At 36.0% G+C, this 16,059-nt stretch overlaps 1 protein-coding gene across 4 annotated transcripts in view; it reads left to right on the plus strand.

Moving 5' to 3' along the window:
- Positions 1 to 8,215: 8,215 nt before the first annotated feature.
- The window catches only part of LOC149533426 (putative magnesium transporter NIPA4), a 162,555-nt gene continuing 154,711 nt past the window's right edge, over positions 8,216 to 16,059 (plus strand). Inside the window, exon 1 of one of the 4 annotated variants that reach the window (XM_089802943.1) lies at positions 8,216 to 8,947. In XM_089802943.1, the coding sequence (XP_089659069.1) occupies positions 8,773 to 8,947 (175 nt within the window). In that variant the 5' untranslated portion in view covers positions 8,216 to 8,772. The remainder of the gene's footprint in view (positions 8,948 to 16,059) is intronic. The other 3 variants (XM_089802944.1, XM_089802946.1, XM_089802945.1) reach the window with 3 other exon arrangements.

The following is a 16,059-nucleotide window of genomic DNA, read 5'->3' on the forward strand; positions in this document are numbered from 1 at the left end:
TGGCACAAAAAAGACAAACCCAATTGGACAATGTGTGCCCAATCAATGTCATCAAGACTCCGCAATAACTCTCCATATGGCAGATAGTGTGATCTGAATGCAACGTCACCAAAGACCTCCTGCACGCACAACAAGAAACAACAAAAGAACCAATCAACATCAAGACAAAATGATGCATCGAAAGAAATTAAAATGCAATTTTTGAGTGCGAAAATCAAGTTTTACACATGACTGTCATGGAATTTCATGTGAAATTCATAAAATCTCGCACAAAATTCTATCAGTTTCACGCGAAAACATTCTTTCTTCGCTCGAAGAATCATGCCTTCGTGCGAAAAAAGAGCTGTTTGCGCAAAGAAAGAATTGTCCGCATGAGAAAAGAGATTTTCACGCGAGAAGTGAATCGCCTCACGTGAAAAATCTCTTCCTTCGTGCGAAACATAATGTCTCCAGTGCGAAGATCCTCCCCACCGCGTGCGAAGAAACAACGAACCCTATTTCTTCGCGCGAAGAAAGAAGATCTTCGTGCGAAAGCCTAAAGGTCTCATGCGAAGAAAGATTTGACCCCCTAAAAACAAGCTAAAATGTGCAATAGATGACCTCAAAATGCGTAAAAGTGAAAGTACGAAGGATGGGAATCGATGACTCACCGATGGTCCGTAGTTTGCTGGGTGGTTGTGACGTCTGGAGTGCTCAAATCGATGATGTCTCATGCTAACTGCCATGTCTCTCTCAGAGCTCAAATCAATAGAAGACAAAAAGCACAAATGAATTGAAAATGACCCCTCGAGCCCTTATATAACTATTGACCCAAAATTTTCAAAGTGCTCGGATTTGCGCAAAAATCACACCCCTGGCTAATTGGACCATTCTGGATCCATTTTTGAGATCAAATTCAAAATTTGACACACTTAAGAGCCTCAAAAATGTGTTTTAAAATTTTGGGGACCGATGCAATCAAACGCTTGTGCAGGCCAAATCTTTCTGATACTTTGTGATTCTTGGAATGCTTTCATCTCTACATTCTCCATATTTTCAAAAATTGTTTTCGAAATAGTCAACTCAAGTCAACCATGGCTAAATTTAATCAACTTTTGGTCAAACTTGGTCTTTGTGACTTCGCAATCATTTCAAATCAACCCTGAATTTTCTTTCAATCGTTCTGACCTCTTCTATATTCTGCTGAATCTCAGATTTCTTCTATATCTCATGATATACTGCTTCAAATCATATTTCTGGTGTGTCATCTTTGGATTTCGCTCCCGAGGGGGCTGGATGATTAACATCATTAAATACCTATTGCTTGGGGCATCTAGTTCCCATATTTTCATCAATTGATCAACCTTATAATAGCTCTTCGCAGAGTTTGATGGACAGGTATTGGGACAGTCTAAACCCTGACTCCTGAGGATTAAGCCTCCTTCTGGGGATGATTCTACGACTCATGATTGGACCTTGTTATCTTTTATCAATCTTAGGTATCTAGGTGTTCTATCTGGATCCTTGAAGGTTAAGCTTCGTTCTGGAGATAATCTTCTAAATGCTTTCTATCTCAGGTATCTAGGTGTTCTATCTGGATCCTTGAAGATTACGCTCTGTTCCGGAGATAGTCTTCTAAATGCTATTACTCTCGGGTATCTAGGTGTTCCATATGGATCCTTAAAGGTTAAACTTCATTCTGAAGAAGCCTTTTAAATGCTTATCAATTTCAGGTATCTAGATATTTTGTCTAGATCCTTAAAGATTAAACTCTGTTCTGGAGATAGTCTTTTAAATGCTACCAATCTTAGGTATCTCAGTGCTCTACTTGGATTCTTTGGGATTAAGCTTTGTTCTAGAGATAGTCCTTAAAAGCTTATCAATTGGTCTCTGTGTCATCATCTTCGGAACCAATCTCTTTTTTTTTTTTGATCTGCGCATCATACTTTTTGATTTTCTTTGAATTGAACGTGTTGCTTGCACATTCATTCAAAGAGGGGCAAAATGTAATACTCCAAAATTGGCTAATTGCCATCTCAACCAATTCTGGTCTATTTTTTATCAATCCTAAAGTCCTATTACATTAGGCAAATTCTTATTTGGCTACTTGCTACTTGACTTAATTGTCAGATGCAGAAAACCCTAATCTGCATTCATCATGCTTATTATTTAATTCCTATAGTATTTACTCATATTACTCACATTAAACCTATTGATTAAAATTTAATTTAATTACTAAGTATTTATACTTTAATTAAATTAAATTATATCTTAAGGCTAATGTACTATGGAATTGAATTTATTTAATTTAATAAATGTGCCTATTTTAATTAATTAAATGAAATTATTTAATTAAATGGAGTACTTACTTCTAATTAATTAAACAAAGTTATTTAATTAAATGGGAAGCCATTCCTAATTAATTAAATGAAATTATTTAATTAAATAAGAAAAGTGTCTCTAATTAATTAAAGGATTATTTAATTAAATAGAAAAGGTAATTATGAGAGTATATCTCATTTTATTAAATTAAATATCTTACCAAAATCTCTCTTCAGTTCAAAAAGGGAAATTTCCAGTTCACTATTGATAAAAAAGGAATTAAATCAGTTGACTCCTTATTCTACTCAAATTAAATAAGTTAACTCCCTTTAATTTGGAAATCTTCCTTTATGACTAAACTTCACCTTTAATCGAGACCATTGATTGAAATCGATCTCAACCGTTGATGGATTCTAGGAAAGTCTATTTAAGAGACTCTCATCTCTTCATTTTGGGAGAGGATGAATTAGAATTTGCATTGAAATTCTGTTAAAATTCATACTCACATTTGCTCACATTTTTGCATACATTTTGCATTCTTAGCTTAATTTCATTTAGCTTAATATGCATAGGTTAATCTAGTTTTGTTTCAATTGTTCCTAGATTAGAATGCATTTCTCATTCTAGATTAATCTGCACAATCATATAGATTAATTTCATTTCTTAAATCCTTCGTTCTTAGAGGGTCTGGTTGCTTAAACATCTCAAATCTGAGGATATCTAACAAACAATTCCCTTTAGATAGAAGGCACCAGGTCATCTTGCCGGCTGATTTTCGGATGAACAATCCAATGTTCATCTCGGGATGAATCCGCAAATAAGGACCATGTTGAAGTGTGTGTGTTAGCATAGGCCGCATATTCATGCATACACCAGGATGGGTGCTTGGACAAAATATTGTTAGAGCAATAAAAGAAAACTTTAAGTCTCAAAGGAAAAGTGATCAAACTTTTCAAATTGATACTTTGATGCAACCTCAAAGTTCTAATTTGAAAAAAGGTAACCCAAGATTGACAACCAGATGGAAGGCTCCTCCTATTGGATGGATTAAAGGAAATTTTGATGGTGCTGCTAAGGGTAATCCGGGCAAAGCAGGGTGTGGAGGGGTCTTAAGAGATCACACAAGTAATATAATTGATGTCATTGCAATACCTATAGGTAATTCAAATAGCCACATAACAGAGGCTACTGCTGCTTTTTATACAATGAGGTTAACAGTTGAAATTGGTTGTCCACACCTTTGGATGGAAGGTGATTCATTAAATATTATATAAATATCCTTAATAAAAAAAATTCTATCACTTGGTCAATTGAGGCAAGTGTTATGGAGATTAAAACTTTAATGAATAAATTGGAAAAAGTGATTATATCCCATACATACCGTGAAGGTAATGTGGTGGCAGACTGGATTGCCAACTATGCGATCCAAATGGGATATAGGATGATGTGGAATGGTGACCTAAGGAAAAATGTGGATCTCAAAGCCCTCATTAATTATGATGCTACTCATGCGATGTCGGGAAAGATTTGCTAAGATTAGCAATTTAATGATTTTTGGGAGTGGGCCTACGGATGTCAGTGTTCCTTCCTCGAGGAAGTACATTTATGTGATTGTAATCCTGGCAATGCACATATCAGTTTTAAGGCGCATTTCATTTATTTCAATGAATGTATGGTATATGATTAACTCTTCTGCTTTTCACCTTTTGTTGATTTTGGTTTGGTGCAATAAGTTGAGTTCTCTGGAAATGGGTGGAGAGCCATGAAAACAGGAATCCCAAAATTGCAAGGCTTGGAAGGCTAAATAGGATGTATGGAAGATTTTGCAAAAGGGGAAGGTGACCAATTATTTGGAGCATCTTTGTGGGTTTAAACCTCATGTTACTATGGCATTTTTCAAAAATTGCACAGAGGACAGGGTTTCTTTGCATGGCGTCACTGTGCATTTGATAGAGAAATTCATAGCAGAGGTTACATGCTTACCAATGGAAGGTATTAAAATGTAGCAACCAAACAAGCATTTCAAATGCTACGTTCAAGAAATTTCTGAAAACAAGAGTAGAGGAGAAAAACCTGGAGAAAAACATGGATTTCTATGAACTGGACCAGATAAAGACCATTTGGTAGGATATGCTCTCGTGTACTCATGAGTATTTTATTTTAGATGGTAGAGCTAATCAAGTGCATAAATTTCACTTTGTCTTCCTTAATCATTTTAGGCACAAAGATAGACTCTCTTTTCCTTTTTATTTGAGATTCCCTCTTCTCCAAAGTTTGCAAGCTCATAGGAAAAAAGAGTCGAGTCCTATTCTGCATGAAGGGTTGATTCTTCTTATAGACAATCATTGTAAAAATATGGCCATTGTGTCTTCTCCTTCGATAGATAAAAAGAAGGGTTCTACTACTGAAACTTACTCTAGGAAGAGTAAGGGTGATGAGTCTGTTAAGGGTAAAAGGAGGAGTCTGAAACATGAAACCCAACAATCTCCTCAACATAATGTAGAAGAGACTACTGATTCTGAGAACTCAGAAAATAAGGAGGAGAAAAATCTAGAGGAAGAGGAAAACACAAATGTGGGAGATTTTAGCTCCAATTTGGAAGGGTACCCAGATAGCAAGGAAAAAAGTGGGAAGGAAGAGGACGAAGAGAATAGTGAAAAAAATACAGGGTTGGGCAATGTTGGCGATGAGGGAAATCAGAGTGACCATTCCAAGGGAGTAAGGGATGATAAAGAGGAGATGGAGAAGGCTTAGGAGGACTCTGTAAATAGGAGGGAGGAGGAACAGACTGAGAATGATGATTCTCCTCCTAGAGAAGAAGTGGAGAAGGATAAAAATGACTCACTTCAAAGGGACACTATGCTCTCCTTTTTGCACACTACAAAACTTAAAGCAGATACCATGCTGCAAGCTGACTCATGGATGTATAATAAATTAATGAGTCTCAAAAAGAAAATGGAAAACATTCAGCAAAATTAGGATATGGACCATACCAAGCTCAATCAGATGGAAGTGTAGGTGGGAAACATACCAGATAAACTTAGGACTATGAGCAAAATCTTCGATTGCTAATCAAGGAAAGTGGCAATAAAATGGAACAGGTAACCTCCAATATTTGTGCTATTGCTGCAAGTTTAGGAAAGTGTACAAATGAAGAAATTATGTCTCCAAGGGGTCCTAGTAAGAGAACTAGGCAGAGTTCCAAGAAGAGGGCTATGGAGGCTACTGGTGGATCGACTGTTGATTCCATTCAAGGTGCTGCAGAGATTGGTAAAGAGGTGGTCAAAATGATAAAAGAACTGCAATAGCAACACTCACTAGTCTTTGGTCTCTAATTTTTGTTCTTATCCTGGTTATATTTACTGGTCTCTATTTTTGGTCTTTTCATCTGGTTGTCTGTTGTTTAAACTAGCTTCTAGGTCCTTGTAAAACTTGGGTTTGATTTTATGGACGTTTGCTATGGTTTCAGGTCCCTGTAAAACCTGATTTTGCTACTGTTTAAATTGCAGGTTTCGGGTCCTTGTAAAACTTGGTAGTGCTACATGTTTTATCTTTTTTGCTTATGTTAAAGGGTTTCGGGGTCCCTTCAAACCTTGATTTTACCATAATCTGAAACGAACATGTTACATGTAAACACAAATAATATATCAATATTAATCTAATGACAAATAATGCCTTTTTTAAAACTCTTTCTCAATAGTTCCTAGATTGCCTTTCAGACTTTCCCCTGTTGGAAGATTTTTTTTTTTTTTTTGCAACCTTATCTCCTTGATTTCTAAGGAAGGCCACTGATCGTAGTTCATTTTTGAATCAAATACATAGCTCTGTGATTGAACTATACAACCACCAAATGTTAAGAAATTGAATTAATTTACACATGAGGTTAGATGATAAAAAATAAGTTATGAATTATATCACACAAGCTTCACAATCTTTCCAAATGTATGAAGGGTATTCATTCTACTCGAACTTTAATAGAGCGGAGGCCAACAACAATTTGTTGCCATACATAATAATTGACACGAGGACACCGTTAGTCATTTTATTGATTCCAAATCTCATTAAGAAGAGCCTTATTGTTAAGGTTATAACTCATAATTAAATCTTCAGTACCATCAATACTACATGATAATTGGTTGACCACCTTGTTGCCCTATTTATAGTAATTGATTATACAATAAGGTATCTAAAATGTTCTAATATCCTTTTGATATGCTATTAATTTTATATTTAAATGAACAACTTTTGAATAAATAAGAGATGTTAATACTTAAACTGTCTTTATCTCTGCCTTGTTCATATTACATGAATTTACAATCAGAAGACCCCCCAAAAAGCTTAAACTATAACTTAATTATTTATTCTTTCTCAAAATTCCTTTAATATTTATTTTATCAATTTATTATGAAAGTATTAATGACACAACACAGAACGATCCTATTTGCTCTTTAAAATACTATTTAAAAAATAAATTGAATCCTTGCTTTAATTTACTTGGCTCTGTGGACTAGGGGAGATGAACCAATAGTCATGAGGGCTAACTTTGTCAACATGTAGCCGCTACATGGGATATCGTAAGATCTTCATTTTTTTTAGAAATATAAAATGAACATTGAACTACCTACAACTAAGATTTGAAGGTGTGACTCATCACATAACTCGTTAAAATAGTGCACATAGTGAAATGGGTCCAAAAAATGACTATTTAAATATTCAACTAAAGTTTAATCTAAAAATCTCTAATAATTGAATTTAAAATTATCATTTGTTATTAATAGAATATTGTATAACGATATGAAATGTAACATATATGCAACTTAAATGGACCAAATAGTTATTATTAATTATAAATATTTGTTATATATAACTTTTATAATAAACATAAAAGAACAAATACTTCAACACAAGAAAATTATTTGTTGTTATAAAAATAACACATTATTATATAAAATACAACCTATATCCAACACGAAGTGACCATCAATTGAATACTAAAAGTTTTTGACAATCTCACACATTTCGTGAGAAAATACAAAGCATTTATTAATATTCACCTTTTATATTTGTGACGAGACATATTATTGATATGATTTAATCTATGTATATACATTGCTACCCCAATAGTTGTACACATAGAGATAGTATTTGTACACTAAGATATCAATGTTTATTTCAACATATTATGTTTTCACTGAAATTTTTTTTGTTTGAAACAAAAAGTTATTTATTTCACTCATTAATGAATTCATTTATTTATTTTTCAATAACATTTATAAGTTTTCATGTGTTCAAGTATTGATATATATTTTTTATCAACATTTGAATTTTTATATATTTACAAATAGATCAATTAATTACAATATATAATAAAAAATGTGTTGGAAGATTAGATAATATATTCACGATAGAATGATCGACTATTGAACATGCTCAACTATTAGTTCCTCTCCCTTAGAAATAGTAGTTTAACCTAAGTATTCCATATGGGGCACTTCAAATTCTCATTTACTTCTTTTTTGTAACTTGGATACTTTCTAAAAATAAAAATAAGGGCCTGTTTGGCGAGCAAAATACAAGCGGAATAGGCATATGTAAATTCTAAAAATTTTGAATTCCTCGTTTGGATGCACCAAAACGGAATTGGAATACAATGTAAAATAAGAATATGTATTCTAATTTTGGCCCAAAAATAGGGTTTTGCAATTCCACCCAAATAGGTGTTATTGGAATACATATTCCTATTCCACTTTTATTTATTTTAGAAAACATAAATTGTAGGATCCATAAATTTCCATCAAATATTGGCTGAACCAAACAGAAAAGAAAACAGAAATACGTAGCCCAATTTTCTATTCTAGACTACGTATTCCTATTCCCCTATTCCTATTTTAAAGGATTCACATAAGAGTAGAATATTCCACAACTGAAGACCGGTTAACAGTCTTCCACGAAGAACGCCCGATCCAGAAATTTTGACTTTCACTCCATAACACCTAAAATAGAATGTAGTAGTTTTTAAATATTATCAATAAGAACATAGCAAGTAGCATCATCTTAAAGCAAATACATTTTTTTTGTACGACACGAACTTCAACATTTAACTTTAAGCACAGTATGAAAGCTTTGATTTTTCCGCTTCGTCTTAATCGGAGAGAACACATTTGCTGTCAATGCAAAATCGATAATAGAAATTGTCACAGCGGCTGAATTAGGAAAACCTCCCAGATTGTCGAAGGTTTGTGGGTTTTCTCATTCTAAGTAATCCTCCACTCCCTATCAAATGGGTAGTTGGGTATACATTAGTCAGATTTGGGGACACAGAAAGCTCTTGAAGATCTGAAACTCTTGCAACGTATTGGTGGAAAGAGATTATTAATTTTTGGTGAGCAACAACTCGTTCGAAAATCGTTCAATTGGGTAGATGGGTATTTTCTTTTGATTGAAGATTATAGGCACAACTGTTTTCGGGTAATGGATCGGCTTAGAATGGCAGAATCCTCGGGTGGCTCGTCTGGTCCAACGGCTTTGTCTTCTGATAATATAAATGGACTTGTACTTGCCCTCTCCTCCAGTCTTTTTATTGGTGCCAGTTTCATCATCAAGAAAAAGGGTCTTAAACGAGCAGGAGCTTCAGGGGTTAGGGCAGGTACATTTTTTCTTTGAAAAATATTCTTATTTAAATAATGCATTAAATTTCTTTTCTCATCTTCTACTATACAAACCCACAATATTCTATGTATGTCTATTTCTTATATAACTTTGGTTTACCTCTATTCTTTTCCTGAAATATATTTGTACGCTTAAAATTACAGAGATTACAGAGAATTTTTAACTATTCGTAATTCGGCATGTGAAATGTCATATCAGGATAATCACGTAAAATACTCACCGAAATAATCTGCTGAGCAATGTAAACATGTTCTCGTATCTCCTTAATATTTTTTTAGCGTGTAGTTCTTTTCTCTCTCTTATCACTAAACATTATTTCACAGATATGTATGGCAGCAATAACTCAATTCATGAAATATTAAATCAAGATAGTCAACTCATGCTTGGGGGATTTATTTGAAACCACACGGTCGTAACTCCTAAATGCCATTTTACTGTGAATTGTACAGATGTACATAGAATTTATTATTTATGAAATGGTCTAATCACGGTGTAAGTTGATTAGTTTAGTCTTACTTGACAGTGTTATACCTGACTTTGGTAATGAGATCCAAACCCACAAAGCACAAAATTTGAATAACAAGGTAAAGTGTAAAAGATTCTTTGTTCCAACAAGGATATCTCATATGCTCTAAATTAGTGTGCTGGCTGATTTGCGACCCTCAAAACAACTGTCACCTCTGTGTCCATATATATAAAGGTAAAGTGTAAAAGTTTCTTTGTTCCAACAAGGATATCTCATATGCTCTAAATTAGTGTGCTGGCTGATTTGCGACCCTCAAAGCAACTGTCACCTCTGTGTGCATATATATAAACTCTCTATATCGGGGCTGAGGACAAGCTATGGCATTGCAGAGCTACACATGTTGGCAATCTGATACAATGTGGTCTATATGCGTAATACAGTTTACTCACACCTAGAAACCCCTAGCAGCCAAACTCTATTCACCTAGAAGCTTCTAGCAGCCAATGCCCAAACTTCATTTGCCTAGATACCTCTTGCAGCCTAACTCAATTTTACTCTTTCAGCAGGATTGCTTCCCCAAATTATTTTCTGGTTTCTTTGGAGGGCAAGGAGAGACAGCAGAGGGTCAGGATGACATGCAACTTTGCAAGTGCTCTTAAGTATAATTATATTATCCAAGGAGTTTGAATTACTGATAACCTTGTGAGGTTGTCTGGTAAACGGAAATTCCCCATTAAATTTTAATCTGGTGTATTGCATGTGGATGCTGACCTGTAAATTGCACTATTTTTCAAGCTGGTGAGGTAATTTGGGTCAATAGAACCTGGTAATATTGATATGAATTGTATCAGTTAAAAAAGAAGATAAGAGGACCAAAAACAAATTAAAGAGGTAAAATAAAAGCAATGTATGCCATTTTGTCATCCATTTTTCTAAAGACCCAGGAGTCAAATTTTCAACAATTGGATAAGACTGCATATAAGGTAAAGTGGTGATATAGCACTCTCAGTTGGAAGTTTGCTCCAGGATTGTTATTTTGATGTTTCATAAAATTAATTTGATACAATGCCAGCCAATTTTGAGCATTGTACACTTTTCGAGTAGAATGTCATGGATTTGCTTGCCAAATGCAAGTTAAAACATTATTTTAGTTGATGTGGATGTGCCCTATAGAAAAGCAAGTGGAAACAGACCAAATTGCAGGACACGATATATTTCTTCATTAAGGGGAAAAACAAGCTACCAGTTGCTACATCCTTTTCACATGTTAAATGGGAGCAAAAGAGGGCCATGTATGTGGGAAACAATGGCTCACCTTCTAACCAACCATAGGAGAATGAATATAAAAGATCCTCACAGGTATTTATGAGGACAGGAGAATACAGTCTATATCATAGGAAGCCATTGTAGCCTTTGTGCAGTATGAAATCATGGTGAAGGTTGTTCCGTGTTGAATGCTTACATCTGCAGTAAAAAGAGGCAGAAGGTATACTGAAAGTATCTAACTATACTGGTGGTAGTCAAATGGCAGTTTTCTTTATGTAAATATTTGCACCTCATATACGAGCGATTTTTGTTTGATATCATAACCTTGTTTAGAATTCAGGAGCCCCAAAACACTAGGATCACACGAATCACTAACATTCTATAATCATTATTGCCAACAACTACATATATTGACACTAGATTTTATCACGATAGTATCTCCATCGAAAATCTCAAGCTAGGCTTAACAATCTATTCTTCCGACATGGACTTGAATCCTATCACTACCTCCTCTGCAGAAACTCTCCTTTTTTCACTTGGCTCTTCTTTATCATAATAAATTTCCCCTTTAAATTCTTTATCCCTTTTCTGCTTGTGTCATGTGTCCTCACCTTTGGAGCCATAACTAGAGAACTCACCATTCCACCCATACATACTTTTTTTTTGATCGGTAATATCCAATTTTATAAAAAATAAAATCAAAAGGATTACAAAGCCATTAAACCTGGCAGATTTGGGCCTCCAACAGCACAGAAAAAACTCAAAACACGAATGTAGACAAGCCTACAATCTAACACCCAGACTAGATAGAAGACTACCATACATCCATTAGCCCATACTACCAAAAATGGGCAATTGAAAAGCAGGCAAACAACACCAATCTTTAGCCAAACCTCCCAGACACCTCCTCCTAAAAAAATTGGGGAAAGAATCCCTAACCGCACCGCCATCAAGACTCTTGGCATGCCTAGCTCCAGACTGAAAACCATGCCCTCCAACATCACGTTTTGGAGGAATTTGGTGTTGTGGAACAGGGACCCCATCAACTAGAGGCGCTGCAGACTTCACAGGGGTTGTTTTTGTCCCTCTCCTTTTGCCATCCACTAGCTCCTGCTTCACCACGTCTGGTTTTTGCAAAAAAGCCAGCAAGTCACTCCAACCTTTCCATGCATCAGCCATATGTCCCTACATTGGGCAAGAAGACCAGACCACGAGGGGCTGTAGATTCCCATCACTGCCATTGATAAGACGCCACGACCCACGACACATCTGCAGACTCCAGCTCCACCCTTGCCGCATTTTTTGTCAAACTGCTAGCCCACTTGGGCTCCAAACAAACTCTACAGATACGCAACACCTCATCCTTCAAGGAACCCACTAGTAGGGCTATCGCTAGAAATAGTGAGGAGATATCCAGGTTGGTCCTGGGCCTCACATCATCATTCATAAATATCCTCCCAGAATTCCATGTGATCCAACTTGGAAATATTCTTCAACTGGTGCACAAAGATTGTACCTCTGAACCCTGGAATCTGACTTGGTGATGGCAAGGAAAAGTTGGCCTCCACTGATTTGCCATGCAAGACGAACCCAACAGACAAAAAGGCAGAGCAAAGTGCCGCCCGCCGCGTCCAATACTCCATTTAAAGTGCCAACTGATCACTGAAAAGAGCAGTCCATTACCTGTCATGATGACAGAATCGGCTCCATAATAGATACAAGCCAGAGCAAAAAAGCCCAAACTTGAGCTTACCCTACCATGACATCCCCATACAAACCTGCTTCCAACTAAAATGTTACATTCGTCCTCCCACCGCGTCAATTCATAACACCGCCAACATACAATTCAATTGACAAGACATGAGGAGAAGTCATTTCCTGCCTTGGGTATTTCTCCAAAGTCCAAACTCAAAGACCAAAAATCTTTATACAGTTCCATTTTGTTTTCCAAAGAGCCCTGCACCCTAACATTAGATAGTTTGTCTGCTACTGAATTTGCTTCCCTAAGGACTCGATTTACTCGGAAATCTTCAAAATCTCCCAAAAGATCATGAATCCTTCTGACATGTCTATTGAGGTACCGTGTGTCCATCTCTCCTTTAACAATTCCATTCACTACAAGTTGCGAATTGCCTTCAAGGTGAAGTCTTCACAGTCCTATTTTCTTTGCCATCAAGATTGCACCAATTGCTGCCATTCATTCTGCTTCATTGTTTATTGCATAGAAGCGAAAATCGTTTTGGGGAAAAAATGGCAAACCAAAAGAATAGGATTTTTTTTAAAAATCGGATTTGCAAAAAAAAGGTAAAAACTTGAAGTAAAACAGTAATTTAAAAAAAAAAACTAAGGGGCATTTCCACATCAAAGATGTATTGAGAGTAAATAAAATATAGCACACAGTACCTCAATAGACATGTCAGGAGGATTCATGATCTTTTGGGAGATTTTGAAGATTTCCGAGTAAACCGTGTCCTTAGGGAAGCAAATTCAGTAACAGACAAACTATCTAATGTTAGGGTGCAGGGCTCTTTGGAAAACAAATTGGAACTGTATAAAGATTTTTGGTCTTTGAGTTTGGACTTTGGAGAAATACCCAAGGCAGGAAATGACTTCTCCTCATCTCTTCTCAATTGAATTGTATGTTGGCGGTGTTACGAATTGAGGCGGTGGGAGGATGAATATGACATTGATTGTACAGAATAGGTTTTCATTATTTAGAATTTATATAGTTATCGTTGGTTTCATTGCACAAAACATACCACAATAACATAAAAGATAACTAGATGGAGACAATTGTCAAATGTCAATTGCAATAAATTTTGTGACTTTGTACAAAGTCAACCTATAAACTAATTACAAAGTTCTAAAAACTCAAAAGTAGGCAATGGTATTGTAGGCCTTGTTGATTAAATTGAAAAAGAATGGAGCTTCTTTGTGATAAACTAATCAATTTTATCTATGAACACAAGGTCTAAAGGAAACATGAGAAGAGACTTTCACATCTATAAAATTATAAGTAGAAAATTCAAATTTCTGAAGTTTACTAATTGAATTTCCTGAGATCTTACTAAAAGGACATCCTTAAAAGGATTGAAGAAAAGGTCAAACGCATAATAAGATATTAAACACCTCTGGTTTTGGCAAATTTAAAATATAGTTTTGTAGATTTCCTGAAATGTTATGGGTGCTAACACAGGCCCATTCCAAGAGAAGTATTAGACTTAAATTGGCTAATTAACAATCCTCTCTTTATCATAGAATTATCGTCTAGAGGCTTTAAGCATTTCTATAGCTCCTATAGACAGAAGGCTTTAATGTAACTGATGCTGTCTTCTTTTTGTTAACTGTAGTTACAAAACTTACAATTTACCATAATTGACATGTTTTTCTGATGTTGATATGTAAAATTATAAATGATCCATGACTGACTCGGCATGATGTTTGCAAAACTCTTAACTCACTGGATAAGTTTTAACTGCATAACAAATGAGTATTTACATAATAAAATATAATAACAAAAACAAATACAAAATATACATATATATAACAGAAACAAAAAATTACAGCTAACATTTGCCATTTATTAAGCTAATATGTACTATAGATTAACTCTATAACAAAAACAAAATATTTATTGAGAAAAAATAATTCCCAACCCAGCAAAATTCTGATTGCAGTCTGGAGTTGATGGACTTTTCTCTCACCACAAACACAAACAAGAAGCTGAAAGCAACTGGACTCATGTAAACAACAAACAAACGATTTTATCCCCCTATGGCTCTTACGACAAACAAATGATTAATCCTTGGCGAACGATTTCCATGGGTGCTCCCCTTAATACCTTAAACACATACTAGAAACAAAGAAATAACAACAATTTGCGAGAACAAAATATGGGCTTCTTATTATCGCCGTGATGCAGAATTACATAATTCAGAATTACAATATGCTAAACCACATGGGCGCCTCCATTACCGTAATTTGCAAGACAAAGCTGTGAACTATCACCCAGAGCTATCCTAGACAATGTATGGGCATTTCTTAAATAGACAATTTTATGCTGTCCAGGAAGGTTCTAGACACTTAATACCTAGGGCCGATGTACCCTAACAATACAATATAGTCGGCCAAATACACCTTTGACATTTATTTTGGAAGTTTTAGTCAGCCCAACTTCGGAAGGCCATAACTTTCGAACTGTTGCTCCAATTGGCTATTATGACCACTTTTCAGAATCCTCGGCTTCTGATCAATAAGCTTGGATTTGTGCAAGCACCCATCTGTTGAGTTTTTGGGCCTCATCTAGGCACGTTTAGGCCTTCAATGGTGAGCTTGAAGTTTTTATACCAAAATTGCACATCAAAAATCTGTAATAAATCAATGAATACTCATGATATGGCACTGAGCCACAACTGTCGTCAGTAGAAATTGTGTATCAGCCGACGGGTCCCTTCGGAAAGGTTTTTGTTATGTAGCGACATGTTGTATGTGGCCGACGGACTCCTTCGGGAAAGTTCTTCGGAAAGTATTTATAACCCCTTCGGGAAGCATTGTATTCATCTTATCTTTCAAGCATAATGTAATGTTCTGGCATATGCGAATAATAATAAGAAGAGTTCTGCTGTTCGTGTTCGTGTTCATTGTGTGTGTGCAATTCTTAATTAACGTATGCGGTAAACATTTGGCGCCGTTGCCCGATGGACTTGGTACGTAGGCAGGCGGATATGAATTAAATGTCGAATCAGTTGAACAAGAATAAGAATAAGTTTAAGGAAAGGATGAATTACGCGCAGCGCAGAAAAATTTAATTTTGGCACAACAGGCTGAACGCAGGCGGAGATTTCAGCAAGTTACCGACGGACACAAAAGCATTGAAAAATCGTTGGAAGAGACTCGACAGCGGCTTGATTTGGTGGAAGAAGCGAGGGAGGAGTTTCTGAACCTACATACGCCATGAGAAGAGAATCTTGACGGAAGGAGATCGACTTGCATGGCTTGGAGTGCCGAGGGAGCATGAGCGTGGAGTGACCTCTTCGTCTAAGATATACTTCCGGAACGGACAACTTCGATTGACGAAAACTCTTCTTCACCAAACAGCGCGGAAGTTGAGAACAATGCGGGTGTCCAAAACAGCACGGGTGTTGGAAACAACGCGGGTGTGCAGAATAGCGCAGGTGTTCAAAACAGCGCGGGAGCTCAGAACAGCGCGGGTGCTCAAAACAGCACGGGAGTGCAAAACAATGTAGGTACACAACAAAACCCTCAACATACAGTAATAATGGCAGGTCCAAAAGAAAAGTTGCCTAAATTTGATGGTGAAGGAACCGCCGATCCGATTCGACATTATAAAACATGTG

The sequence above is a fragment of the Cupressus sempervirens genome, chromosome 10 (assembly GCF_028749045.1).
Source record: "Cupressus sempervirens isolate cs-2001-9-10 chromosome 10, ASM2874904v1, whole genome shotgun sequence".
Taxonomy (NCBI): Eukaryota; Viridiplantae; Streptophyta; class Pinopsida; order Cupressales; family Cupressaceae; genus Cupressus; species Cupressus sempervirens.